At 44.9% G+C, this 13,313-nt stretch overlaps 1 protein-coding gene across 1 annotated transcript in view; it reads left to right on the top strand.

Annotated features, from left to right (window-relative positions):
* LOC126272582 (uncharacterized) overlaps positions 1-13,313 on the top strand; it is a 454,888-nt gene that overhangs the window by 312,557 nt on the left and 129,018 nt on the right. The window contains exon 2 of the mRNA XM_049975508.1: positions 4,399-4,565. Coding sequence (XP_049831465.1) covers positions 4,399-4,565 — 167 coding nt within the window. The remainder of the gene's footprint in view (positions 1-4,398; positions 4,566-13,313) is intronic.

Raw genomic sequence — 13,313 nt, 5'->3', positions numbered from 1 at the left:
GTATTCCAATGACTGTTTTTCTCTACAGTTTGTGCCCTGTACAGTTCCCTCTAGTTCCATGGAAGTCATTCTCTCATGTCTTAGCAGATGTCCTATCATCCTGTCCCTTCTCCTTATCAGTGTTTTCCACATATTCCTTTCCTCTCCGATTCTGCGTAGAACCTCCTCATTCCTTACCTTATCAGTCCACCTAATTTTCAACATTCGTCTATAGCACCACATCTCAAATGCTTCGATTTTCTTCTGTTCCGGTTTTCCCACAGTCCATGTTTCACTACCATACAATGCTGTACTCCAGACGTACATACTCAGAAATTTCTTCCTCAAATTAAGGCCGGTATTTGATATTAGTAGACTTCTCTTGGCCAGAAATGCCTTTTTTGCCATAGCGAGTCTGCTTTTGATGTCCTCCTTGCTCGGTCCGTCATTGGTTATTTTACTGCCTAGGTAGCAGAATACCTTAACTTCATTGACTTCGTGACCACCAATCCTGATGTTAAGTTTCTCGCTGTTCTCATGTCTACTACTTCTCATTACCTTCGTCTTTCTCCGATTTACTCTCAAACCATACTGTGTACTCATTAGACTGTTCATTCCGTTCAGCAGATCATTTAATTCTTCTTCACTTTCACTCAGGATAGCAATGTCATCAGCGAATCGTATCACTGATATCATTTCACCTTGTATTTTAATTCCACTCCTGAACCTTTCTTTTATTTCCATCATTGCTTCCTCGATGTACAGATTGAAGAGTAGGGGCGAAAAGCTACAGCCTTGTCTTACACCAGGGTCTTAAAATTAGGCCACCTTAATCAGTGGAATTCATTCGAACTATGATTTCTGATTGTTGTGTAATAACTTGGCATTGACCCAATATTTCATGGATAACATTTGCGAGCGACATCGTGTTTTCGTGATGTAGACCCATAGGAACATATTCTAATCGGTTAAGTGATGACACTTCGTGATTAACTAGATATTCCTCATTGAAGAAGGCTAAGAACTTACCCTAGCCACGCCAGCTGTTTCTCTGCGGAGTTCTAGTAACTATCTGTACAATATGACATACCATTATGTACACAAGAAGATGCAACTTAAATTACTTTGGCTGTGGCTGCCCTAGTTTTAAAATTAACTGTATAGAACCTATTGTCATCTGCAATTCCTTGTCCCACACATGATCGATTAGTAGCTCTAAAATGATAAACCTGATGTTTGCTCGTGCAACCAGAAGAGTTTGATGATCATAATATTACGAATGACATTTAACATACATAACTTGCACTTCAATAAATGCTGAAACATATGAATTTCCATATTTCGATTAAGTTATAAATAGCTTTATTTCTTTCCATGATTTTGTAAGTCAATTGAATACTCTACTGGTCATTAAAATTGCTACACCACGATGATGACGTGCTACAGACGCGAAATTTAACCGACAGGAATAAGATGCTTTGATATTCAAATGATTAGCTTTTCAGAGTATTCACACAAGGTTGGAGCCGGTGGCGACACCTATAACGTGCTGACATTAGGAAAGTTTACAATCGATTTCTCATACGCAAACAGCAGTTGACCAGCGTTGCCTGGTGAAACATTCTTGTGATGCCTCGTGTAAGGAGGATAAATAAATACCATCACGTTTCCGACTTTGATAAAGGTCGGATTGTAGTCTATCACGATTGCGGTTTATCGTATCGCGACATTGCTGCTTGCGCTGGTCGAGATCCATTGACTGTTAGTAGAATATGGAATCGGTGGGTTCAGGAGGATAATACGGAACGCCGTGCTGGATCCCAAAGTCCTTGTATCACTAGCAGTCGAGATGACAGGCATCTTATCCGCATGGCTGTAACTGATAGTGCACCCACGTCTCGATCCCTGAGTCAACAGATGGGGACGTTTGCAAGACAACAACCATCTGCACGGAGAGTTCAATGACGTTTGAGCAGCATGGACTATCAGCTCAGAGACCATGGTTGCGGTTACCCTTGACGCTGCATCACAGACAGGAGCGCCTGCGATGGTGTACTAAACGACGCACCACGATGCACGAATGGCAAAACGTCATTTTTTCGGATTAATTCAGGTTCTGTTTACAGCATCATGATCCGTGTTTGGTGACATCGCGTTGAACGCACATTGGAAGCATGTATTCGTCATCGCAAATTTGGCGAATAACCCGGCGTGATGGTATGGGGTGCCATTGGTTACACGTCTCGGTCATCTCTTGTTCGCACTGTCGGCACTTTGAACAGTGGACGTTACATTTCAGCTGTGTTACGACCCGTGGCTCTATCATTCATTCGATCCCTGCGAAACCCTACATTTCAGCAGGATAATGCACGACCGCAAGTCCTTTACGGGCTTTCCTGGATACAGAAAATGTTCGACTTCTGCACATTCTCCGGATCTCTCACCAATTGAAAGCGTCTGGTCAATGGTGGCCGAGCAGCTGGGTCATCACAATACGCCAGTCACTACTCTTGATGAACTGTGGTATCGTGTTGAATTTGCATGGGCAGCTGTACCTGTATACGCCATCCACGCTGTGTTTGACTCAATGCCCATGCGTATCAAGGCCGTTATTACGGCCAGTGGTGGTTGTTCTGGGTACTGAATTCTCAGGTTATATGCACCCAAATTGCGCGAAAATGTAATCACATGTCAGTTCTAGTATAATACATTTGTCCAATGTAAACCCATTTAACATCTGCATTTCTTCTAGGTGTAGCACTTTTAATGGCCAGTAGTGTACATATACAGACGGACCCGCTATTTTGGTACGAAAAGCCTAGTAATTCTCTGTTGTTACGTACTGGAGTAAAGGGGAGCTTTCTGGTTATTGTACAATGCAGCCAGAATCCATGAGCAAAATGATCATAAGGCTCAACGGACCTCTTTGAAGCACTTGCGTTACTTAATCTGTGACTCGTCGAGATTTCATGTTTCTAAGGATACTGGTTTAGACCGTCTGTTGTTACATCAGTCACTCGATTTCTCCTATACAGGGTGAGTCACCTAACGTTACCGATGGATATATTTAGTAAATCACAACAAATACTGACGAGCCGATTCCACAGACCGAACGTGAGGAGAGGGGCTTTGTAATTGTTTAATACAAACCATACAAAAATGCACGGAAGTATGTTTTTGAACACAAACCTACATTTTTTAAATGGAGCCCCGTTAGTTTTGTTAGCACATCTGAACATATAAACAAATACGTAATCAGTGCCGTATCTACACATTTTGGTTAGTATACACAAGTGGCAAAAGTCATGGGATACCTCCTTTTTGCCCGGCGTAGTGCACCAACTCGACGTGATATCGACTCAACAAGTCGTTCGAAGTTCCCTACAGGAATAATTCAGTCATGCTAGCTCTATAGCCGTCCATAATTGCGAAAGTGCTGCCGGTTCAGGATTTTGTGACTTCTCTGATATGTCCCATGATGGGCGATCCGGGTGGCCAGATCATTCGCGGAAACTTTTCACAATGTTCTTCAAACTAATCGCCAACATTGTGTCCCTGTGACTCTGCGCATTGTCATCCACAAAAATTCCATCGTTGTTTGGCAACACAAAGCATTATGAAGCCACCACCAGCTTGCGCAGTGCGTTGTTGATAATTTGGGTCTGTGGCTTCGTGGGATCTGCGCCACACTCCAACATCAAACATACTGTCAGCTCTTATCAACTGAAATCGGGATTTATCTCACCAAGCCACAGCTTTTCAGCAGCGTAGGGTCCAATCGATATGGTCACGAACCCAGGAGAGGCGCTGCAGACGATGTCATACTGTTAGCAAAGGAATTTTCGTCGGTCGTCTGATGCCATAGCCCATGAACGCCAAATTTCGCCGCACTCTCCTAAGGAATACGTTCGTCATACCTACCACGGTATTTGAGGCAGTGTTACTAGTCTGTTAGCGCTGACAACTGTAGAAAACGCCGCTGCTCTCGGTCGTTAAGAGAAGGCCGTCGTCCACTGAGTTGTCCCTGGCGAGATGTAATGCCTAGAAGTTGGCGTTCTCAGCATATTCAAGATACTGTGACGCTTGGAATACTGAATGCCGTAACTATTTCCAAAATAAAATGTCCATACATACTTTTGCGCGTTTAAAGTCTGTTAATTCCGGTCGTGCGGCCGTAATCACATCGGAAACCATTTCACGAGAATCACCTGAGTACAAATGACAGCTCCGCCAATGCATTGCCCTTTTATACCTTGCATATCGCCGCACTACCTCCCTTTGTATTCGGGCGTATTGCTACCCCATGACTCGTCACCTCAGTCTGTAAGGACAGTGATAAATGTTTAGTCCTAATGTTCCTATTCCAGGCAAAAGTAGCTGCACAGAGCATAAGGAAGACCCTTTGGTTTGTTGTTACAGCTGATCGTGGAGATCAACGCGCAGGTGGCGCTGTTCCGCGACCTGCTGATTCACATCGGACAGCCGAGGGACTGCCCCGAGCTCAGGGAGAAGATCCGCAAGCTGCGACGCACCTGCGTGGACGCCTGCCGGCACACCTGCCAGCTGCTGCTGCCACAGGTCCGCAGGTGAGCCGTCCACTCTATTTATGTTGGTACTCTTGTCATCAAACTGGGACAACTTTTCTGTGTGCCTATCTTTCTACCTGCACTCGACATCATTAGCAATACTCGATACAATTCAGCTACGCGTTTCGAGAGACAATGCTCTCCCCATCAGGTTGTTGACATTCAGTTTGCGGAGTTGATTAAATGAAATAAAAACACTTTAAACTATAAGTCCTCGTCTGACTTAATATCTTACACTTCACAGTCGTATCACGGGCATATCAGTTTCACAACTACCTCTGGTTACCATGCACTGCCAATTCCCGCATATGAAGGAGCCACAACCTGCTGCGCAGTTCAACTGCTGACGTCATCCGTCCCTAGGCTTACACACTACTTATTCTAACTTAAGCTAACGACAGCACATTGCCCGACACCGAAACGTGGCAAGACATCTATACTCAGCAACTCACCAGTCGGTGTGTGGTGGTGGACACTTCGTACCACTGTCTGATCCCCCTCTTCTCTGTTCCATTCGCTCCATTTGTCGGTAGACCTCAGTATTAATTCCAATGTCTCGAATTTTCTAGCTCTGGTCACCTCATGAGACGCACTGGAGTTTGCTGAGCATCTCTGTAATACTCTCGCGCTGACTAATCGACCCAGTCACCAAACGCACAGCTCTTCTATTAGTCCTACCTACTAAGAATCCAAGAGTGATGAGCAGTTCTCAAAAATCGATGGATCAAGTTTTTTGTAAGCTACTTCACTCGTGGATGAGTTACATATTCTTCCTATGGCTCAGTCTAGCATCACCTTTTCCTACTACAGGGTGAGGCAAATAAAAGTGTCCCTGACGAATGGATACGATTAGTCGTGGATGTATGCACACACCACATATACGCCAGCCACGTAATCAACACCAGCTCGGAGGGCAATGCAGGATGGGTCAGTGTGAGTAGAGTAGTGCAAAGGGGACGATGGTACTCACAGAGGAGCAGTGGGTTTTCGTTGCCGAAAGTTACGTGACAACAGAGTCGTGGAAACGATGTTGTCAATTGTTGGCTGACAAGTTTCATGGTGTCAAAGTGCCATCAAAGAGTGCCATGCAATACTTAGTCCGAAAATGGCGCCAGAATGGGTTTTGAACACGTCAGGAAATATACCGCAACGTGCCTGCACACCAGAAAATATGACTGCAGTTCACCAGAAAATGCTTCATACTCCCACCAATCAATCCGACACCTGTCGCAAGTGACTGAAATATCACGTCGATAACCTGGACCTGCACATGCATCCCTACCAAAGTCTGTTGTTGATGCATTAAAACCATCAGATTCTCCTCAGCGCCTCCAGTTTTGTGAATGGCTGTTAATTGAGATAACAATGAATGTCTGATAAAGCCCGTTTTCACCTGCCTGGTTATGTCACTCACAGAATCACAGGCTCTGGACAGCGGAGAATCCACATGGCTTCCACGAAATGCCATTGTATTATTGGGGTTTGGTGTGGAGTGTCTGCACGCCACATTATTTGTCACACCTTCTTTCACCAGACGCTGACTTACGCACGTTACATTGTCAACATTTTGAAACCATTTGTGGAAACCTATATGGAAGAGGAAAAGACATGCAGTTACTTCCAACAGGATGGAGCAACTGTCCATACAGCCGGCCGAACCTTGGAGTACATTTACAAAATCTTCACACTTGACATACCCGTTGTTAGCAGCGGTCAGTCTGTTCGCGGCCCTAGCTGGCAACCCAGGTCACCTGATCTGTCAGTGACCGAGTACGTTCTTTGGGGAGCCCTTGTCTAAGTTGTATCGCAACAACGCTCATAATCTTCAAGAACTGCATCAGAACGTTTCGGATGAGACTGCAGCAATTCCAGCAGTCCAACTTCGATTCGCTTTCATCAGCTTGCTGACTAGGCTGATACAGTAAACTGCTCCTAGAGGGTGACCAAGTACTTTTGCATAACCTCTGTAGAGACTTACAAGTATCTGATGTGGTCTAGATGCCTTTCCACTGTAAGCTATTGTGGTTGCCGCCAAAACACCGACTGTGTCGTATACAGGGCGTAGACGGTAATTGTTTACAACGTACCACAGTGGTGTAGAGGAAGTAGAGGAGTACCAGCCTGTGTCTTAATAGCCGTGTCAAAGAAGACCAAAAGTGTCGAATATGGGAAGTAATTCGTACTGTCGCAAATTTTTGTGCAGCGTTACGAGAGAGTACCACGAACAACATCATAAAAATCCGGAACTTTAGGGGATCACTATATTCTCTTATGCACGTTTTCTTTAACAGTTCGGAAACCCCAGCATCTAGCGACAACATATCCCAGGACAAATTAAGGTAATTCAATTTCATCCGAAAATGTTCTATTCATTTTATCTATAGACACGTTACTATCGGCGCAGAGAACGAGAGAAAATATTGAAAATGTTACGCACCGCGCATTCTCTATGGCTTAGGCGGTTTTTCTAGGCCAATTTGAGGTAGTTTCCCGACTTAGTGGACCACAAGCGTCCTATGATACATCAGATTGTTCGTCTCGATTTCGTCTACACCACTTTGCTTCGTAGTAAAGAATTATTGTTTACAGTCTGTGCATACACTATAGAGCCACTGCTTGTGTTTATTTGGTAGTAGTTTCAGTATGCTCCAATTCTACTGGAATCTGACTTTAAATATAAACTTTTATTTGGACCCACGCTCAGTGTTGTTAAAAAAGTCTTGGTACACAATGCCTTCTCAGGCTTTTCGAGACTAAACACGTCACGATCATTAAGGTTCTAAATTCCATCGTACTTCTAGTTGCAAAATAGTATATCACCGGTGGTGTATTCATCAAGAGATGGGTGATAAACGACGAAATTTGTCAATCGACATCATTTTATTTGTCATGGCTAATGCAAATAGTTAGCCCGAGGGCAAAAAATTGAAATAAGCAGCTTATTCGAAAATTGTGTTGGCCTCAGTTCGAGGTTCCTTGAAATGATTATTTTTATGCATGAAAATAATAGTTTGCGTCAAGCTGATCGGTCGGCTGCAGTCCGACGGCCTTTTCTTCATATGACTCGGAGGATTGATTTTTTATCATGACCGAAGTTTTCTGTTTTTCTTGCACATTTATATCAAAGTACTTTTTCGTTATTCTGAACACTGTAACTTTTGACACTCAGCAAGTTTCACGGCTAGAGTACTTTCTTGACGGTATGACTTTTGGGATCTTCGACCATCATTTCCGGTACGACTTTATGATTTTAACGTTACATCACTGCAGTGGGAGTCGTACTCACAGCCTATTAGGACAGTTATATACATAATGTGATCAAAAGTATCCGGACAGCAACAAAAACATACGTTTTTCAAGTTAGGTGCATTGTTCTGCCACCTACTACCAGGTACTCCATATCAGCGACTTCAATAGTCATTCGACATCGTGAGAGAACAGAATGGGGCGCTTCGCGGAACTCACGAACATCGAACGTGCTCAGGTGATTTTGTGTCACTTATCCGATACGTTTGTACGCGAGATTTCCACACTCCTAAAAATTCCTAGGTCCACTGTTTGCGAAGTGATAGCGAAATGTAAACAAGAAGACACGTACAGCAACAAAGCGTAAAGGCCGATCTCATCTGTTGACTGACAGAGACTGCCTACAGACGTAATGGCCGTAATGTGTAACAGGCTGACATCTATCCAGACCATCACACAGGAATTCAAAATTGCATCAGGACCCACTGCAAGTACTATGACAGTTAAGCGGGAGGTGAGGAAACTTGGATTTCATGCTCAAGCGGCTGCTCATAAGCCACACTTCACGCCGGCACATGCCTCCCTTGGTGTAAGGAGCGTAAACATTGAACGAGTGAACAGTAGAAAAACGTTGTGTGGAGTGACGAATCACGGTATACAACGTGGCCATCCGATGGCTGTAATGGAGTGGTCTGCAGAGAGTCCTGACGTTAATCCTATAGATGTTTTGTAACTCCGACTTCGTGCCAGGTCTCACCGACCGACATCGATACCACTTCTCAGGGCAGCAGTCCGTGAAGAATGGTCTGCCATTCCCCAAGAAATCTTCCAGCACCTAATTGAACGTATGCCCTGATTGAAGGTAAGCCTGCCAGAGTGAAGGCTGTCATCAAGGCTAAGGGTGGGCGAACACCATATCGAATTCCAGCACTGCCGATGGATGGCGCCAAGAACTTCTAAGTCATTTTCAGCCAGGTGTCCGGATACTTTTCATCACGTAGTGTATATAAAGTGACGAACGAAATCTTAACACCAAAAATTAATTAATGTAGAGTAATGAAATTTGGGGAATACATTTGTCTGGATAGCGTATTTAAGTGATTAACATTGCTAGATCATAGATTAATGGAAGTGAGAGGTAAACCATTGCAAATGTCAAAGCCTGGTATATTCATAACCAAGGTAGCCACCAGAATGTTGAATGCAAGCATGCAAACGTGCATGCATTGCTTTGTACCGGTGCCGGATGTCAGTTTCTGGGATGAAGTTCCATGCCTGTTGCACTTGATTGGTCAACACAGGGATGGTTAATGTTGATTGTGGATGATGCTGGTGTTGTCATCCGATGACGTCCCGTATGTGCTGCATTGGAGACAGATCTGATGATAGAGCAGCCCAAGTCAACATGTCGACTCTCTGGAGAGCATGTTGGGTTACAACAGCGGTACGTGGGCGAGTGTTGGAAAACACCCCCTGGATTCTGGTCATGAATGGAAGCACAACAGGTCGAAGCATCCGACTGACGTACAAAGTCGAGCTAGAGTACGTGGGGATACCAACAGAGTGGTCCTGCTGTCATGCGAAATCTCACCCTTGACCATAATCGTAGGCGTAGTTATAGTGCGTCTAGCTCGCAGACTGGTTGGTTGCAGGCCGTCAACTGGCCTCGTTCTTCTCTCCACATGGCCATCACTGGCACGGACGCAGAATCATTTTCCACCAGGAAACACAACAGACCTCCACCTTCCCCCCACTGAGCTCTCGCTTGACACCAATAAAGCCGCAAGTGGCGGTGGTTTGGGGCCTGTGGAATCCACGCTGCTGGACGTCTGGCTCGGAGCTATCCTTGAAGTAACCGGTTTGTAACAGTTCTTTGAGTCGCTGTGGTGCCCACTACCGCTCAAGTTGCTGCTGCAGATGGAGTACTAAGCGCCACAGCCATACGCCGAACACAGTAGTCTTCCTTCTCGGTAGTACATTGTGGCCGCCAGAGCTCGGTCTTCTTGCAAACGTACATTCCCGTGACCACCGTTGCCTGCAGCCATGTATAAGAGGCTACATTTCTGCCAAGTCCTTCCGCAAAGGAACGTCCAGCTTCTCGCAGCTCTATTACACAACCTTTTAAAAAGTCAGTGAGCTGCTGACAATGGCCTGTTTGTCGCCTTAAAGGAATTCTTGACTAACTTCCACTCACTTCCAGCCTCAAAGATAACCAACGGTCACGATTGTTACAGCGTGTATTTAAAGTAAACCTGACTTGCATCCTCATAATGGCGTTAATAGCGCTACTCTTATGCGACTGGCGCGATATTCAAATAGACGACATCTTTCAGATGTGGAAACATGCCTACCAACTTTCGTTTGTGTCGCAAAACTTCTTTTTGGTCTTGCCATTCTTTTTTCCGTCAGTGTATGAAAACTGGGTGTCCTTTCTAAAACCCGTAAAGTGCATTTTCCCTTATGTTTCGACAGATTTTTGCAATGTGTAGTTGAATCCAACCCAAACAAATACTGAAACATCCTGGCAGATTAAAACTGTGTGCCGGACCGAGACTCGAACTCGTGACCTTTGCCTTTCGCCAGCAAGTGCTCTACGTCTGAGCAGCCCAAGCCCGACTCACGCCGCGTCCTCGTGGCTTTACTTTCGCCAGTACCTCGTCTCCTACCCTCGAAATTCTCTAAAGAAATACTGCTTGGGTGTAGTAACCTACACACTCTAAATGATGCCTTCTTTATGCTGGCAGTATGTGGTTTTGGACATTAATTTTCGCTTCAGTCTTCCCTAGAGAATTATCTCACCAATATTACTGCAACTTTAACTTGATATGTTATCTTTGGTTTGGATCCACGCTCTGTCCTGATAATACATTCGTGGTACACAATGGCTTATCAAGCTTTTCGGAACAACGACGTCGTGAGCATCACAGTTGTAAATTCCAGCTTCTTTCCAATAGGAAACAGGGGATCGACAACACGATTTTCCTCCTAACATTGCTGACATGACTACTGCAAAAAATCGTCCAGGTGTTTGCTCTTCCCTCCCGAAGACATTCATACACTTCACTAAAAAACGGCACAGAAAGAACAAAGTTCAACATCAGGTACTTCTGAATGGTACAACTGTAAGTAATCCTCCTAATCTGGTAACGTGGCGTAAAAATATGCCGTCGTGACCTGAGCCGTGGCGACGTAGTGACATAGGTCGTGACGCTAGTCCATCATGTCGTTGGCTAAATTGTAACTGCGAAGACTGTTGAGGTACCGAGTCCAGGGAAGGCTCCGAAAGCGACACCTGCTATAGGTCAGAGCGTCAAGAGTTGTGTTACGTTTTGTTTGCAGTAGTGTTCCCATAAGCCGCGGTCCTTCGTCAGAGGTACGAGTCCTCACTCGGGCATGGGTGCTTGTGTTGTCCTTAACTTAAGTTACTTTAACATTGTATGTAAGCCCAGGGACCGATGACCTCAGCAGTTTGGTCCCATATGAATTTACGACGACAACAAGTGGTTTATTAACGATTCTAGGAGCGTGATTGGCTCTGCTGTAGGAGCGCCTGTGAGACTTGAGCAGACTACCCGCTACCCTCGAATGTTATGCCAGAAGCAGAAGTGGCCAGGATACGGCTATGTACGAGGGAAATTCGGAAAGTAAGTTCCCATCGGTCAAGAAATGGAAACCACTGAAAAAATCCAATAAAGATTTGCACATATGTGTTCGACAATGTCTGTGGTATCCCTGCCGGTTGCATCACTCCGCTCTTTTCAGTTCTGAGCGCATGGAGGGCACATAAAGATGCGTAGAAAAAAGTGTCTCCCACCACGTATGAGGTCCTGGGGAGAGATGTCGCCTTACGTTATGCAGCTCACATTACAGAACTGTCATACGGTTCCTACTTAGTGACAATTCTCGGTCGCAATATCCAGGGGCAATGAAAATGCTTCTGCAGCGCTTTCGATGGGAAGTGTTTGATAATTCGCACTACAGCCGTTAATTGACTTCCTCTGGGTTTCATCTCTAATGACATTAACTACTGGCTATGAAGACAGCATTTTCACACAGACGACGAGCTATAGATGAGCGTAGAGACTTGGCGGGAAGCACAGGCGGCTGCCTCCTATGACGGGGGTATTGGAAAGTTGGTCAACGGTGCGACAGATGTCCTAGCTGAAGTGGCGACTATGTAGAGAAGTAGTTGGAAGGTGGAGTCAACTGTCACAAATAAAACATTTCTGATTTCTGGACAAGCCTTGTATATACAACTGTTAATACATATCGACGAGAAAACTGTCGCACTAAACTAATTTGGGACCACTGAATGGGTACATAAAATTCTAAATTCTGCTTTAAAGACTTTGTAATGGGAAGAAAACCGACGCTCGCTCTCCATCAACACCAGGCACCGCTTGCAAGACGTGATGAGCAATATTAGTTTACGCTGGCTCCAGATAGACATTGCAAAATCGAAGCTGAAATGGTGTGCAAACCATAGGGTTAAAAATAACTTTCACATGATCTACCACCGCCAAGTAACATAGCTCTATGAACTTGGACCATGCGTAGACAGAACTGCTATGTATAGTGCAGAGAGTAACTGAGTGAAATATGCAATGAGACAAACAGAAATGACAGTTTTTTAAAAATATAATAATTACGCTGGAATCATCGCGATTTGTGATGATCCCATAGGCATTGCAAAAGGTGGGACATGGTTCTTAATGGGATGCTTCATAGCCACAGACGGCTCTGTATTCTTTGCACTCTACAGCAAGTTCGCATGCTAACCACAAGATCGGTATGGAGTTCTTCTCGTAGGCTGTTACATTCCTGCATCAGCGTGGATGAGAATTGCTGGATGGTAGTTGGTACATGTGGACCTGCTGTAGTACGTCACCTCAAAACATCCCGCAGGTGTTCGATGGAAGTCGTTGGGGGAGGGGGGAGGGGACGAGAATCAGACAAGACAGTAGATTCACCTCATATTCTCTCTTCCCAACAGCTTCCAACTGCCCTGTTCAGTGCAGTCGCGGACTGCAATCCATAAAAATGAAATCGTTGTCGAATGCACCCTTGAAAAGATGCAAATGGGGAAAAAGTACTTTCTCACAATAACGATGAACTGTCACGGTACCCTGTTCAAAAATTTACAGGTCAGTATGCATATTCAACACCACGCCTCTCCGTACCATAACACATTGAACAGAAAAATGATCATGTTCAATAGTGTGTGGCGTACCGTCATATGGCAAGATATGGGAACATGTAATGCACCCATGAACGTTGTCGAACTTGGTCATTTTTGTGGTTAGGTTTTATAATGTGAGGAGACGTAATTTTGCCAATGGCTGGCGGGCTTGGCTAGCACTTGGATGGGTCACCGTCCGGTCTGCTACGTGCTGTTGGTAACCAGAGTGCACTCAGCTCTTTGTCAGGCCAATTGAGGAGCTACTTGATTGAGGGATAGCGACATCGGTCACGAAAACTGACAACGGCCTGGACAGCAGTGAG

Source organism: Schistocerca gregaria, chromosome 5, assembly GCF_023897955.1.
Source record: "Schistocerca gregaria isolate iqSchGreg1 chromosome 5, iqSchGreg1.2, whole genome shotgun sequence".
Classification (NCBI taxonomy): domain Eukaryota; kingdom Metazoa; phylum Arthropoda; class Insecta; order Orthoptera; family Acrididae; genus Schistocerca; species Schistocerca gregaria.
The sequence above is the reverse complement of the archived record's forward strand: the minus strand, read 5'-3'. Positions and strand labels throughout refer to the sequence as shown.